Source organism: Vidua chalybeata, chromosome 8 (assembly GCF_026979565.1).
Source record: "Vidua chalybeata isolate OUT-0048 chromosome 8, bVidCha1 merged haplotype, whole genome shotgun sequence".
NCBI lineage: Eukaryota > Metazoa > Chordata > Aves > Passeriformes > Viduidae > Vidua > Vidua chalybeata.
Window position 1 is genome coordinate 20,343,822 of NC_071537.1, and position 16,362 is coordinate 20,360,183.

At 39.1% G+C, this 16,362-nt stretch overlaps 1 protein-coding gene across 5 annotated transcripts in view; it reads right to left on the reverse strand.

Annotated features, from left to right (window-relative positions):
• Nucleotides 1–16,362, reverse strand: part of USP54 (ubiquitin specific peptidase 54) — a 92,677-nt gene that overhangs the window by 11,109 nt on the left and 65,206 nt on the right. For all 5 annotated transcript variants that reach the window (XM_053949307.1, XM_053949305.1, XM_053949306.1 and 2 more), the window contains 10 exons: nt 15,484–15,633; nt 14,029–14,197; nt 12,621–12,791; nt 8,513–8,644; nt 7,841–8,221; nt 6,564–6,798; nt 5,658–5,797; nt 4,483–4,656; nt 1,395–1,514; nt 62–254 (listed from right to left, as the gene is read on the reverse strand). In XM_053949307.1, the coding sequence (XP_053805282.1) occupies nt 62–254; nt 1,395–1,514; nt 4,483–4,656; nt 5,658–5,797; nt 6,564–6,798; nt 7,841–8,221; nt 8,513–8,644; nt 12,621–12,791; nt 14,029–14,197; nt 15,484–15,633 (1,865 nt within the window). The remainder of the gene's footprint in view (nt 1–61; nt 255–1,394; nt 1,515–4,482; nt 4,657–5,657; nt 5,798–6,563; nt 6,799–7,840; nt 8,222–8,512; nt 8,645–12,620; nt 12,792–14,028; nt 14,198–15,483; nt 15,634–16,362) is intronic.

Genomic DNA, 16,362 nt, shown 5'->3' on the forward strand with positions numbered 1-16,362 from the left:
CCAGACTGCACTGCTCACAGATGCAGCCCAGGTCCGTGCCTAGGCGAGGTACTCGCACTACCTTGTAGACTGGGCCATGGTGCCGCCCTGGGGTGGGTGGCAGGCTGGCGGAGGCAGCGGCTGCGGTGGCTGTTGGTGCTGCATGCGATCCTGGAGGCTCCGGGCTTTTCGGATACTGATTTGCAGCTTCTTATCGACTAGGGCTCTGCTGTGAGTGCTAGCGCTGGCATCATGCATGGCAAGTCTTAGTTTAGCTAAAATGCAAAAGAAAACATAGCAGAAAACAAACAGAAAAAAGGAATAAAATTGAAAAAGAAAAAAAAAAAAAAGATGCAGCAGGAACAAAAAACATGGACCATGCAAATACTGCCACAAAAGAATTCACAAGGATGCTACTGTTTCCATTAATGCACATTCAGCTTAGCCAGGTGTACAAACACATTAATTGAAGCTAAACCAAAATAAAATAAAATAAATATCCTTGTTTTAGCCCAATTTCTTATCCCTTCATACAGACTCTTTCCAGCCCTACTACAATGATGCTTCATTCTGTCATGTACTCTTCTCCTGCATCCTCCATACCTGTGACTCCCTTTGTGTGCAGGAATACCCAGCTAGGATTTGAGATTCCTTGCTGGAAAGAAAGCTAACAGAGCTGTCACTACAGCTGTATGCTGCACCCTTTATTCTGCAGTCCATAAATGCCAATTTCTAAATGAAAACAGCACAGGAGCTACTCACCCTGTCTGCAGCCATTCTACACAGACAGAGGGAAGCATGGGGTGAGACAGCCAGCCAGTCATAATGGAAAAACACCAAAAATAAAATGAAATCACATAGCACACATTCTCAAAGGTCACAATGCATTTAAGCACTTCAATGTCCTAATGTTTTTTTCTTCATGAAAGTTAAAGTACAGCATAGTTCACTTCTGCTAATCCAGAAGACTCTAGAGTGGGCTACCATTTTCTTCCTATGCTATACCCTCCATGAAAAACAGGGGAGATTAATGGCCTTTGCAATTTGGCCTGATGATGGAGAAAAATTGTAAGGACTGAGTGGCAAGGGGAACCACCTTCTAGGTGCTTGCTGAAACATAACAGTTAGCACCAAAAAGGACACATCAGCACCCCAGTGATGTTACTACCTTAGCACTGGAGGGAACAACAAAATGAATGCAAACATGAAAAAACAGAGATGAAGAGGAATAGGACTAAAACCCCCAAATGGAAATGCTTATAAAAATGAAAAATTCTGTCTAGCTGCATGTTCCTAAAGAGCAGCTGGACCCCCACATCACAACCTAACCACTTACTGTGATGTGGCATTTCAGACTCTATTCTGTATTAGTAAACAGTCAAAGCGCAGTAGCTCAGGCGGTTAAGGTTACTTACATATAGCTTCGTTACAGAGAGCCAAAGCTGCAGCACAATCCCCCTTCTGCTCCTGATTCAGCGACTCTTCAAAGATTGAGTCTGCCTCCTGCATCGACTTCTCAAAGCCATCACTCCTCCCTGTAAATGGGCAGCACCCTTCATTTTGGTTTCATTATTGCAGAACCCTCACTTACCCTCATCCCATTTGTGATCACCAAATCCTTCCACACACGGATTTTTGCAGAGACTGTGCATATCCCAGACTGCACCACCTAACTTTCCCTAAGCAGAAGTACATCTTGAGCACCCTGATATGCTTGACATCCACACAGCAAAAGAACCAAAAAAAAAGATTTTTTTCCCCTCAAATTTTCTTTAGTTGAGAAAGTTGTATTGGCTTATTCTACTATTTTCAACATTTTAAGTCAGATGTTGAAAATGGTACAGACATAGAACAGAGTCAGTTCAAATGACTTCTGTCAAGAAGGAATTAAAACTAAATTTAGAACCAAATCTAAACCAAAATGTATCAGTAAAAGAAATATAGCAGATTAGGATTTTTTCCTTGTTTGTTAAGTTTCCTGACAAAATCCATCTGTCTCTTCTTCATCAAAATTGAAACAAACTGAAACAACTAACATGTCTGGGGAAGAAAACTTGGAGTTGTGTGAACATAAATGCCTGCATGAAATACTTCCACAAACAAGTGTAGTGCATACACTTAAATGCTGTAAGTCAGAATATAAAAACTCAACAGTCTTGAAACCTGAAAAACAAGGTGGTGGAAGCTGAGAAGAAAGGGACAACTGTCAAGAATTCCTTTTGCAACGATTTAGAAAACAGTGTTGGAGAAGAGAAGGATAAATCATTTTGGACACAAAAAGAAACTGCGTCCTGGCATCATAACATCCATTTCTGAGAGGAAGAAATGCTCAAACTATTTTGTGTCACCTATTAGGCATTATGCAAATTATGCACTTAAATGTAAACACTCAAATGAGGCAGGGAAAGCAGAAAATAAAACTTGACTTTTACTCTGTTTAGGGGTGGGTCTTTTTTAATGGAACGTCTCTGTCATTGTGGCAGAGAAGGTGAGTACCTTTATCAGCCAACAATAAATTACATTCTCTCAATCTGCATAACACATGCTGTGGCCTGACCTGCTCCCTAGCACCACTGAGCACAGATGTAAATACAAACTCTTTTACCATAAACCCCAAAGAACCTGCATTAAAAGCTAGTACTGGAGAGAGAATGAGAGCTGTTAGAGCAGTAAGTTAATCAAGCAGCACCTTCAGTTTCAAAATCAAGGCATCTGAGGCTTGTAATCAAGGACAGAATACTAAAGTTAGCTTTCTTTGCATGAATTTAGCAGTTTACTTGAGGGGAAAATGAGTCACAAGTGTTCTGGAGTTCTACATACAAGCAAGGCCTTCAGGCAGTCCAGCAGTCTGTTAAGCTATTATATATCTCTGATTGGGGTGGGGAAAGACTTAAAAGGAATAAACAAAGACTTCCCTAGATCTCAGGTCAATGCATCTGAACTCCTCAAACATTCTACCAAATTCTTTTTTGATTAAGCATTAGTCTAGTTTACTTTCTTTTCAACAAAGAAAAGCGAAGCAATCTTTGCTTTCTATCAACTAATAGAATAGATCAAAAAGAGGGGTCAAATATTGGAGAATATGCTCTTTTCTTTCATGCAGGAGAAGCAGAGAAGACAACATGCTCAGCAATAGAGGTTTACTTTTCAATTTTTAAATCACTAGCATTTACGTTACAAAAGTAAATACTATAGTAATAGAAAAATATAGCCATCTACTCTGGTACCTCAGAATTTTTCACCTGGTTACCAGCAGGCCATAGTAGGACTGTAAAGGATGGTTAGCAAAAATTATAGAAACATTCCCAGTCAGACATTCTCATGGAGATCATATTGTTCAGCTGCCACTGGCACAGTGTCATTCTGCCTGCTGAGCAGTTGGCATGGCTGTACATTTCAAAGCACAGCTGGGATTGTGTCCAAAACTGGCACTGCTGTGGGCTGCCCCTCTCCTTCCTCTCCTTGAGCAGCAAACCAGCAACCTCAACTCTTTTCTACATCAGGTTGGAGGATGTAGCATGGGGATGCCAGGAGGCCTGGCAACACAGGATACCACAGCAGGACTGCCCTGATCATACATACATTTGCTGGACAGAGCCCAGGTGTTCACTGGCTCTGCTCACCCTCCAACACCCCCCAGTTAAGTGTTCCAGCAGGTTTCAAGGCTCACTCTTGACTGGGTCAGCGCACTTTATCCCACCTTTCTCCTGAATCCTCTTACTAGCTGATAGAGATTCAGGGCTAAAACAAAGTACTACATGTGAATCCTGTCATATTCCCGCTGCTCCAGTTGCATCTTCCAATTAAACCTGTTTTGCTGCCATCTCCTGCCAGAAAGATGAGGTGTCATGGAAAAGACAATCAAACTTAGTATTCGGTTTTTAATTATTTTAAAATTCTTTTTCCCTAGAAAAGATAGGCAACCTAAATCCAGTTCAGCTTTTCAATTAGATCCAGCTAGAGTACTTGTCCCGACACCTGTGCTGTTGGTGCACAGCCAGGCAGGGAGAAAGACTGCAAAGTACAAGGGCAGGAATAAGCAAAACTGCTGAGGGCTGCAAAGGTACCAAAACCAAGCAGAAACAGAACAATAATTTATATTAACCATTTCTGCTGCAAGTGGAGCTGACGTGTCTGAAAGGGAAAAACAGCCCTGCTCATTCCAAGATGCTGGTTAAAGGCTTACAGCTAAATCAAGGTATCAATACTATCAACAGTGTATATCACTGAAAAAATGGAAAAATGCAGCTATATTAAGAATATCTCTACATTACTTTGCTTTTTCATTTAAGAAGAAATTTGATCAAAATACAAAACAGTATTTTAACTTTCTATAGGTTTGAAATGGACAGTATTTCACTTCCTGAAGGTACAAAACTGTAATGGGGGGTGGATGTGGTGAGAGACACATGCACACACATGATTAAGTCAGGAAATTACATTCAAAGGTTCAAAAAACTTCAGCCCTACCATCTTGCAAAATGTACTGCATTCAAAGGTTACCCTGATTCTGCAGTTCATCTAGATCCATGAACCTGCTGGGACGGGGATTAAAGCCCATTGCAGCCTCCATTTCCTTTTCTCTTTTTCTGCGTAGTTCTTGTTCATGTGCTCTCCTTGCCACCTCTTCCTGCAATTCATCCAGCTCACTCTTTAAAGGAACAAAGATGTCTCCACCTTCAAAACAAACAAACAAACAAACGTTTTTGATAGCTACATCTCTTAAAATATCCCTTAAAAGACAAGGAAATATTACTGGAGAATAAAATTAACATGAGGTAGTAACAGTCTAAGAGCCCACAGAACTGTAGATCATAAATTTTGTTTTGCTAAGTTTTATTTATAAAAATACAGTAGTGCTTCAAGCTCCCCTGCAGCATAGCCCATGGATTCACTGACTCATGAAAACAACATATACAACAGAAAGAATTATTGGAAGAAATAACCCTAAGCTGATGATGAAATCTTGAGGCTTCTTACTGTGTTCATAACTTGCAAATAAAGCAATGTCAAATTAGCCAGATCACTAGCTTGTGGAAGTTAAATGGATTCCAATGAGATGTTTTTCATCTAATTGCATGAAGTGGATGAAAATGGGAGGAAAATAAAGCACCTCCATATCCTACACAACAGAAATCCATCAGTTCTCATTCTCAGTCCAACTATTACTGGTATTCAGAAAGTGTCTCCCCTGCTGCCTTTCCCTTCCCTCTCTGAAATAAAGTATTTGCTTAGAATGATACATAAGTAGAAAAGCTTAGCCTCAGCCCAAACAGCTTGTAAAAGAACATTCACAGTTCTAACGGTTTTGAATTTTGTATAGAATTACAAGCTGGTTTTCAGGACTCTACTAAGTTATGAGCTATGTTTGGGAAGGTTTTTTTTGACTGATGGCAGAATATTGAGTTATAAGAAAGAATAGGAAAAACAGCTTTATTTTATCATTTAAGTCAATACACAAGACATGCCAGAGCAACACGATCAAAGGAATATTTCAATAAAGTTTTTTGCAACCCCCTTTGGTAAATCTTATAATTATTTTTTGTAAAACTGCTATGTTCTTCAAAGTTGTTTTTCCCTTCTCTTATAATTTTTTCTGTGAACATAAATATCCAGAAAGTAAAGAACAACTTGATACATTTTACCTTGCATAACCACCCCTACAAAGTGTATCTTACCATTTCCCATGGTGTGTGGGCTGTTTGTCCAGCTCCCAATTGATGAAGCTGACTCCACTTCCAAGATGCTGCTACTGTGAGACTTTGGAATGTTACGCCAAGCAGGAACAAATCCACCTGCTCTCTTCATATGAACATCCCTCCAAGAAGAGAGAAATTATAGTGTATCATTTGACTAATTTCTCCAGGAGAAATTGTATCTACCTTTTTTATACCCACACAAACATATACTTGCATTTTAATGTAACTTTAAAAGAAGTCTACCATAAGAAAATCTTGGGAGAAACATGGGAAGAGAAAGTTAACAAGGAGGACAGTAATTCTATTCTCCTCTGTAAGATGATGAAATTCATATTAAAACTGTGGTCCAGGAGTTATTCAGAACATATTCTTACATATTGTTTATTGGCCATAAACAGTGCCAGTTTGTGGTTACCTGAAGCTTCCCTAAGCCAAGGAAAGAAACACATTGTGCTGTTGATTTATTTTTACATACAAATATTTCAAGTATGTCTGAAAACAAAGATATCTATACAAGGCTACTGATTTCTCATTTTGTACAAGGTGTCTATGAATCAATGGTTTAATGGAAACAAAAAGGACTATGAGCTACTCAAAGCACAAGCTTTTAAATCACAGACTAAGGGCACAATTATTTCAGATGTATCACTTTAGACCATATTTCCCACTCATTCGAGCCCAGTTTCTTTCTCTGCTCACCAGCAGTAAGTTATCAATATACTGAGAAGAATAGACTCCCATTTCCCTACTATTTCTCCCCTGTCCCAATAAAGCTGTATTTAAAACCAGGACCACTGTTTTGCAAAATGTTCTACACCATTAGGTAACTACAAAAAAGAAATCAAGACTTCAATCATTCCACACATGAATTTTGGTGAAATCTACCTGTGAGTACTTGAGCTTTCAGACAAGGGCATGTCCAGACTAACTGGGCTGTTGCTGTTGCGCTCACTGCTTTCATAGCCAGACTCCATCCTCTGTATTAGATGAGGATGTTGCTCCACCACATGGTGCTGGGTGCCCCGGCCCAGCACACCACGCTTGTATCTGACATTAGACTGGCTTGACCTTGTTGCGTGAACAGCGTGTTCCTTCACCTCATTCTCAGGAAGTTCTTTACCTGTCAAGATAAACAGTACAGCTTGGTAGAAGACCTAAGCTTCAATACCAGCAAAACATCCCTATACGTTAGCTTCTCAACTATGTTTAAACCAGAAGCACCATCCTCAATTCTGTGTAAAACCTGCAATATAAAGCAAGAAAAATGCAATATTTTTATAGCTTTCCTAGCAATTTTAAGCAATAACCTGTTCATAAATTTATCTTTGAATCTTTCCCCTTTAGTATAACTTACCATATCCCCCTGAGGTAACCATTAAGTCTGGAATGAAAATCCTTTCTTCCCCATAATAGTTTTTATTTGTACAAGATAATTTTACAATATATATATATATAATATCCAATTGCATTTCCAATACTCTGTCATACCTATTTCAGATGCTCTCATTTTTTACACTGCTTATTTTGCTATTCATGATTTGTTGTGGCTTATACAGAGGACAGGAAAACTTGTTTTTTTTAAATTCTCCCTTATACATTTCATGGTCTTTCCACTTAATTCTTGTCTGCATCTCTTCCTTCCCTGGAGGTGTGTTCCCTTCCCCTTCACCTTTACATATTCCTTTATGCTTCCCAATTATTTTCAATTGTCAAAACCAGCAAATTCCCCATGTACAAGCTGCATAGCTGTAAGATCTTCCCAGATAAATCAATACTGGTTTCCAGGGTCTTATCTTCACAACAAGAACTCTGCACTGATACACAAGGTACTTTCTGCACCATACTCTGAGCCATCAAGTAAAAATACCGTGATGAGCCAGAGGAAAAACCAGAGCAATACAAAAATTCATTCTAAAAGACGAAGTTCAGACACTTAGTAATATAGCTTGTGACCATTTAACCAGGGTAGATGGTATTGTTTCCCTTAATTTTTCCTTACACAGGAAACACAGGACACAGGAATCAAATGGAATTACCACACATGCAATATGAATACCCACACAGGATTTAGTCTTCACAGACATGACTCACCACTGACCTGAATTCCATGTTCAAAATTTCACTTCACACACATTCTGAAGTAAATATTTTCAAACTCTTACCTGCTTCTTCAGAGAAAGGGCTAAGCTGAGTGTAGCCACAATGTTTCCTCTTGTCTTTACTGAAGATGCTGTCTATATTCAGAGACTCTCTTTTGGGTCTCCACGTTGGCCGGTACCTGCTAGATGAACTGGATTTAGACTCACTACTGGTACTCTCCACTTCCCAGTCTCGGGCGTGTGCAGACAGGCTTTTTGAGGGTCGTGTTTCTGCCTGATCCACACTATTCCCTCCGCGAGGGGAATTCTGGATGGGTTGGGAAATCTGCTGTGGTCTGCTGTGGATCATACTGCTCACTGTCTCTTTAAATTCCCTCAGCCTGCTGGTGCTGCTGGATGGTTTGGGGGCAGTTCTGGGGGCTTGTTTCTCCTTCAAGGTTTCCCCTGCAGTTTGTAGAGAGACACAAAAATAACTTCAATTAAACCAGCAGCCCTACTTGCAGCATCTTCATGCAGATTTTGAGAAGTGCAACCCAAAACAACAAAATTATAAGAGAAAATCCAACACTCCCGAAATGAACATCCAACCAAAACAGAACTAAGCATCAAAAAGCAAAGAGAGGATTAAATAAAGACAAAAATGGAAGAAACAATGAGGGAAATGCACGTACACACTGAGAACATTAAAAACATTCAGGAAAATACTGATATTTAAAATGAAGTAACATCTCTTGCCTTCACTATGGTATCCTGATGACTGAGCCTCATCTCCTTTCCGCCTGGACCGGCTAGAACTCCTCTTGCGGTCTGCCAGCGAGCCCTTCTTTGAAACATGCCTCTGATTGCACTCACTGTCAGTCAGGTGGCCTGGAAGGAGGAAGAACACAGCAGAGATGACAAGAGCCTTCAGATCAAGTGTTCACTGTGCTAAGAGCAGCAGGACTCTTGCTCCTTAGGAACTGCAGACACTCCAACACTAGCTGGCAAGTTTAGGTAAGTTTTTGTTTTGTCTTGGAGAGGATGTTCCATTCTTAAAGTAATAAAAGAACAATACAGCCCCTCCAACGACTCCAGTTAATGACAGCTTATCCAAGTGCCAAGGAAAAGGTTGACTCTACTTTGTCTTCTAATAGTCTAAGGATGCCACTTTCCTGCTGTCAGTTTTAATGACCATGAACATGAAACTCCTGAGGACAGTTTGCCAGACATTACTCTGTTGAATAAAGACTCAAACACATGAACGAGTTACCATCTAATAATAAAATACTGCACATCATCAGCTGCTCTGCACTAACTATTCATCTCTTTGCCTGTAGCAAACACTAAGTAATCTGAGTTAGCCTAGTCTACAGTGAAGAAGCCTCACTTGGCTCTCAAAGGCCAAGCCAGCTAATTCACATCTGCTACAAGCTAAGAGCACACCCACAAACTATGAACATGGATCAGCTGACACACAACATTCCCTTACTACAGCTTATGTGTTTGACTGCCAGTATTTTCTCTTCAACACAATTTACTCCCCATTTCCTCACATCCAACAGGAATTAACACTATTTGCCATCACAGGTTTTCTGTATTGCCTTTGCTCAATTCTATGGTTCTCACACAGTCACAGTCCTAAACCTGCAAGCACAAACACACGCATGGCTTTACTCACGTGAGCAGTCCCAAGCAGAGATGCAGGATAAGAAGGGAATTTGTGATAAGCTAAAAAGACTTTTCTAGACTTTGTATCACAAACTATTACCCCACATAGGATGATAGGAAATTAAAATCTCTTACAGCAAATAGTGGTCTAACAGCCAGCAGACTGCATAGCTGGCCCTCCTGAGCCTTCTCCCTGCACTAGAAATTAGCATCAAAATCAACAACATTAAAAGCAGATTCTACATATAAAATTGTACCTGCAACAGTTAAAAAGCCAATTCACTGCAACTATAATTGCTACAAAGATATTACAATAAATGAGTAGGAAGGAATCCAAACAATAAAAAGCAAGCTACACAAGGTTCACTTTTCATTTGCAAAGGGAAGAGTGATTTTGTGGCCAAATTTTTTAGAAACAAGCAGACTACATAAAAGAAAAGAAAATTAAGGAAGCAAAAGAGAAATGCTGGCAATGAAGATAAAAGATGTGTAGCATTTTGGTAACTGAACATAAGTCTGTGCTTTGATGGATTTTTTTTCCCTTTCACAGCATGGACTGCCATGTATCTTTCAGGAACTCCAAGAACAGTCTTATCCTTGTAGTGGTTCCCCTCAAGACAGAAGAGAGTGAAGTTTCACTTCAGCATGCACAACTTCTCTAGTTAAACATTCCTACCTGATAAAGATTGCTTGGTTAACATCCTTAACTATCATGAGAGAAACTATCTGACAGTATTTAGTGCTATTAGCACTAGCTGAGGGTTTGCAATGAATGATGCCCAACTCAGTCTTTTAGAAAGAGGGCTGCTAGCTTTGCATTAATATTTTCTTCTCATTTCAAAGACTGCAAATATTGTCCCACTGTTATCAGACATTTAATAGTCATAGAGGAGATGTCAAGAATCAGAAGTCCATAGGACACAGGCTTTGTTGTCTTTATTTGGACACTCTGAAACAAAGACTAAATCCAACATAATGCACAAATATCGGAATTAAAATCCCAAGAATATTAGCTGGCACTTAACACTCACTTTTAAAAATTCACTTAAATAACAATCCAGGATTTTTGAGCGCCTAACGATGCTTAAAAGTTGTCTCTTGATGGATGCATCATTTCAATACCTCATCTCTTAGACTTGGGATGGCTTCACAAGCAAACAGCAATATTCAAAGGAAAAGTTTGGTTTTGTAGGAGTTGTGTGTGTGTCTAAGAGCATGTCAGAGAAGGAAATGAAATCAAATGGGTTAAGACAGAACAACCTCTACTCCCTCCCCCTGAAATCTCAGTTGCATGAATAGGGCAGCCAGAATACGCACATTTTTCTCAGCAGCACAGGTGGGTAGGAGCCAAGAGAGGGCTTACGCAGCCACTCTTCTGCCCCCATTCTGAAGTACCCAGGAGCCTGGGGTCATACAACCCAATGGTGGAGCTTCCCTGGAGGATGATGTGGGATAGGGTCCATAACTTTCTGGGCTGGAGTAGTGGGTAAATGGCCATTAAATGAAGAATCCTGCTCTTGCCCAGAACGATTCAGTTGACAGGTCAGTGTGGATGGCTTCTTTATAGCCCCACCGATCGCCATTTGATGACAGAGCAGTTGTATTAGTTGGCAGACTGACTTTGTTTTTGGAAAGGTAGTGGGTAGGTAAAAAAAGAGGGGAAATGCCCAGACAAGTGGTTAGCTAAGGAGACAGACTGACTATCACTACAGCTGAATCAGGGAAGATAAGGACAACTGAATTTAGGTGGAGAAATGGGCTAAGCTGAAGGGAATAACACAGGATAGAATCAATAGGAGAAGAAAGAAAAAGAAAAGGACAAAGTCACTAAAAATGACAGAACAAAAGGTTACATGCTGAACTTCATGCTTACATGTTTGTGACCATCCCCCTTATACTCTCCTTTTCTGCCAACTTCTGCATGGCAAGTTTTGCAGGCAGGAACCTAATCCAATAAAGTCTGTGCCATTTTTGCAGACTATTTAAAAAGTATACCACCATCTCTTTCAATTTTGTCTTCTTTGTACTCTGAAGACAAATATACATTTCGTTTCCACATTACCCAATTTCTGCTCCAACTTTCTTTTCTTTCTCACACCCTACCTAAGACTATAACTGGTCCCTACAGCATTAAGTATTTGCTAAAACACTGGAAGGATTGTTGAGCTATCTTAACCTGTATATTACAGTTACTCGGACCTCTGATGAAGAATGAAAGAATACTAAATAAAATTAACTTGAAACATTTTTTTCAGATTTTGATGTACCATAGATTGTTACAAAGGAACCCATTATGATACAAAAGGGGAACAATTTTACAAAAAAAAAAGGACAAAGCAGTCTGACGGCTTTGACACTCTGGTGCAACCTAACAACTGCTGATTCTGCTCTTAGGTCTTCTTAGAAAATCTATTTACGGCACAATAAAGTAACTTTTCAAACAGAAATAGCAGATCCTATTTCTGATGCTACAGAAATCTGACCTTAACTTATGCACTACTTTTTTAGAAGTGATGTTAGAAGTTACTGCATGAAGAAACTGGCTGACTGTGGACGCTGGCCATAAATAATTGAGGAGATCAAGTCTTTAGACTTCCAGTTAACCTCTTTTCAACTAAGGAGTGTTAAGGCAGACTTTTCAGCTGCCCAAAGGAACATATATACAGTCTTTCTTCTCACTGGATATTACAGCTTAATTTGCTTCCATGGTACAGGCAGGCTCCTCACTGGTGCAGTAAATACTACCAGCACTCACTTACACAAAGTCCTTAGTACCCAAGTATGAGGGACTCTGGTGATGAAAGCACCTTTTCCAGACAGCAGCAGCTCCTGAAATGAAGGAACTGCCCGGAGATAAGTGGCACGCACGACAATTACCAAACCCTACAACAGGGCCATGCAGACTCCAACTCACAAAATTATATAATAGAGCAGGCAGTATTGTGGGTAACAGAAAAACAAATCTATAAATGATTGTCTGGCTAGACACAGGTCTACAGAAGCCAACAAGACTTTTAAATCATGGGTTTTTTTGTGAATGCCAACTGTTCTTTACAAATCAAAAACTCTGGATATTAAAGAGTATGCTATTCTATTAAAGGTTGTGTGTATATATAGAGGTATTTTCAACTGGAATCCACTGCAGTCATCTTATCTAGTGACAATGATCACACACAGATGTAATGGTGTCTGCTACCTGTGTCCCTGCTGCTTTGTGAAGCAGCATCATTCTCCACGTTGTAGATGACTGTCCCCTGGGAGTCAGAGGAGAAGTGACTGACCACAGACTCATGGTGTGCCTGTTTATAAGGATAGCTGTCTGTAGAGGAGTCTGTCCGGGTATCACTCGAGATGGAAGGTTCTCTCCCTGGAGAAGAAAGAAATGTCAAGGAAGCAATGTCAAATTTCAATCTTTTTCAGCTATTATAAAAGTCAAGAAAGACTTAGAAAAGAGAGCAGGGGCAACTGTATAGAAGTTATCAGAAAAACAGAATACCAAAGATACCAACTCGGATTCAAGAACACCAGAGATTACGGGAAAGGTCTGCTCCTTTGGGAGCATGGAGACAGCATTATTCCTTCTAAAAACCTGTTTCTTTCTTCCTCTTTTGTAAGTCCAAGCTTATCAAGTCTTTTTAATATGAAAAATTAAACTACACCCATTGGACTGAAAAGTACACATTGGTACCATACTGAAATTACTGTTCATTTTCAACACTGTTGAGTGCAACTACAATAGGGAACACTGCTTTGGGGAAAGTAAAAAAATTACTGAAGTACAAAATATTAATAAGGGTAACAAGAACATAATGTTATAATAATTAACAGGTTTCATCTATTACAAATCAAAAGCTATCTGGTATAAAGTCTGTATTGAAATGCTTTCATCTAAAGCAAAGTACCCTGCTCCTTCTCAAGAAACCAGCATTGATCCCCTACTGAAAATTATGAAGCATCATGATTCAGTTTCAGTACAGTAATAATTGAACTCATTAGAGGAGGTGAAAAGGGCAATCTCCTCTCTCCACTTTCAGAAAATGAAAGTAAAAAATATGAACAGTTTGAAGACTGTTGGTAACTTTACATATGTGATGTATACATTCCTTAATACACAGGATATTCGTTTCATACTCATTTCTCAGTAGAGAAATTAAAGAAAAAAATATAATAAAGAAGGAAGTCGTTCTTATGTTTAACTGCAAACACTGAACTTGAGGGCACTTTGTATTTTTGGTGAGAACAAGTCCCGCAGTAAATGTCCTATTTAAGGACAGTTTAGATCTTTTAAAGTCAAAAACTGCAGTGATTGAAGTCATCAGTTAGTGTTCCTCTCTACATCCACATCACATCAGGTCCTTCACTTCCCCCATTCCCCAGTTTCTTTCTCCAAATTTTTTGGAAAAGATTGCTATCCAAACAATCAACAGTCTTAGACTGAGAGATAGGTTCACAGATAAAACATTGGAAATCTTCTTCAGAATTTTTGATCAGCTTTAACAAGCAACAAGGACCCCTGCTGACAATAATACACTCCAAAGAAGGAAAACATTGCACATGCCATATTTCAGCGTGAAGGTACAAGGCACAGAGCCCATATTGCTTACCTGAGTCCTCACTGTCATAGCAAGTCCTGCTATATTGCTGTAAATCCACCTGAGGGGGCAAGTCTTGTGTTGACACTGGAGTTCCTCTTGGATCTGCATAGAGCAGCAGCAAAGGCTGATAGTGACCCTTAATGCACTTTGTCACAACATCTTTCCATTTTGGACCAATCTGAATTGACAACCAGGAAAAAAAAAAAAAAAAAAAAAAAAGGAAAAAAAAGTAAGGCTTTCTGTCATCATTTTCATAATAGGTTCTCTTCTCCCCCATCACAATTCTTTCAGAGTTTGATTTTCCACTGACATACTTTAACTCTTTCTATAGCCAGCATTGACCTGGACCCAGCAAGAAAGCTCCTGAGCCAACCAAATTAAAATCCAGATATTCCTCATCCTATGGCTAAATTGATTACAATTCCTGCTAAAAATACAACTACAAAAATAGTAATTCCCTTTCAGATGCTTTTTCCATAAAAAACTTTTCATCCTCTGGGATGTTCTAACTTTGCATCAACCAAAAAGCAGAAGAATTTTTAATTAACAAAATGACCAATAAAAGATACCAGGACAGTAAATTCAAGTCAAAGTGAAATACTTCAAATGTGTGAACCTTTCTGCTGTGACAGAACCTCTGCAAGCACTGATAGGCCAGGCAATTAATTCACACAGTAATACTAATCTCACAAATCTTCCCCATGTACTAATACAGGTCTCACCTAATAGACTGAACATTTACTCCAACGAATTTGCTCCATACATGAGTATTCTACTAAAGCACTGCAGTACCTATCCTTGCAAATTTTTTTGCTAAGAAGTATTACTGCGTGTATGCATTAAGAGTTTTTTACCCATTGAGACTGTGTTTGGCATGACTACAGGAGAAAATTTCCCTCTCTCACCTTTGTGATTCCATGAATAGAAGGAAAAAAGGAGAGTGGTATGAAATAATGCCAAACAATCTAATGGGTTATAATGTCCTGCCAAGATCCCAGCACTGGTGTCTTTAATGTCAAGGACCTCATGCTTGGTGAAAAGGCTAAAAAAAAGCACTAACAGAGGAGCGGAAAATTTGTTGTTGGCAGCAAGCACTAGGGAAGACTGGCATGTAGACACTCAAGCAGAGATCAACAACAGGCACTGAATAGCTATACTGCTTGTCAGCAAGGGAAAGAGATGGGTGTTAGCTGTATGCACAAGCAACTGCACATTTTCAAACAACAGCATAAAAACAAGACTGGGAGCCAACAGAACAGAACTAAGAATAATAGGGCTTCTGAGATTCCTGGTATGTTTTTTAAATATTTCACTTTGCTGAGAAAAAAGGAGTAACAAATTTGTGGATACTGAGTGGAAAACCAGCAAAAAACCCTCTCAAAAACTGTAGAAAACAGAATGGATTTATACATAAGCAGCTAACAGATTTCCAAAAGAGTGTTTTTTTAAACATTTTTTCCTCACCTCTTTGACATGAGCATCATCAAAGTACATCCACTTGCGGATTTTAGTTTGGAAGAAGAAGGTTGAATAGTGTTTTCCATAGTAACAGATCATTCCCACCAAATACAGCTCCGAGTGTTTTGCTCTGTCATCAGTTACTCTGAAGAAGAGCTTCAAGAAGGGAGGTAAGAAAAACAGAAGGAACAATTAATAAAGTGCTCAGAATTTTACATACTGCTTTATGTTAAAAGACCTTGAAGTACTACTATAGAGAGGTGTCAGGCTTTTCTTTCAAAAGATAGAGAAAACAAGGCAATAAGCAATCATGCAATGTTTAAGCAAACCCAGAGACACAGACTAGAAATGGATTCTGACAAACTGGCCAGATGCTCATAAACTGAGTTGGACTTGGAGTATGTGTATACTTGAAGGAAGATATTTACAACAATGATAAAATACCTGTTACATAATTTGAATGTTTGAATGAATTTTTTCTATTTTGAAAATTTGTATTGTGTCATGCTTGCTGATTATATCAAATACTGTTTAAAACATTAATTCCTTTTTGCAGAAACAAAGTGGTTTGGACAGTAAACAGCTCGCATTTATTCTGACTTTAGCAAGGGCTATCAAGAATTTAGCATGGACCAGTTTATGATGCTAACATATAAAAGATCAACTGAAGACATCAGTAGATCAAAAGAATTCAGCACACAGAAAAGAAAAATCTTTTCTATTTAACTGAATTTTGTTAATTTAAATTGCACAGGTCTTACGTTTTAGCGCATTACTGCTTTACTACACAAAGATCACACTATTTCATAACCACATTTCCATCAGCTCACACTGATTCTGGTCACTGTGCACTGGACAATGCTTTTTTTTTAAGCATAATGTGTA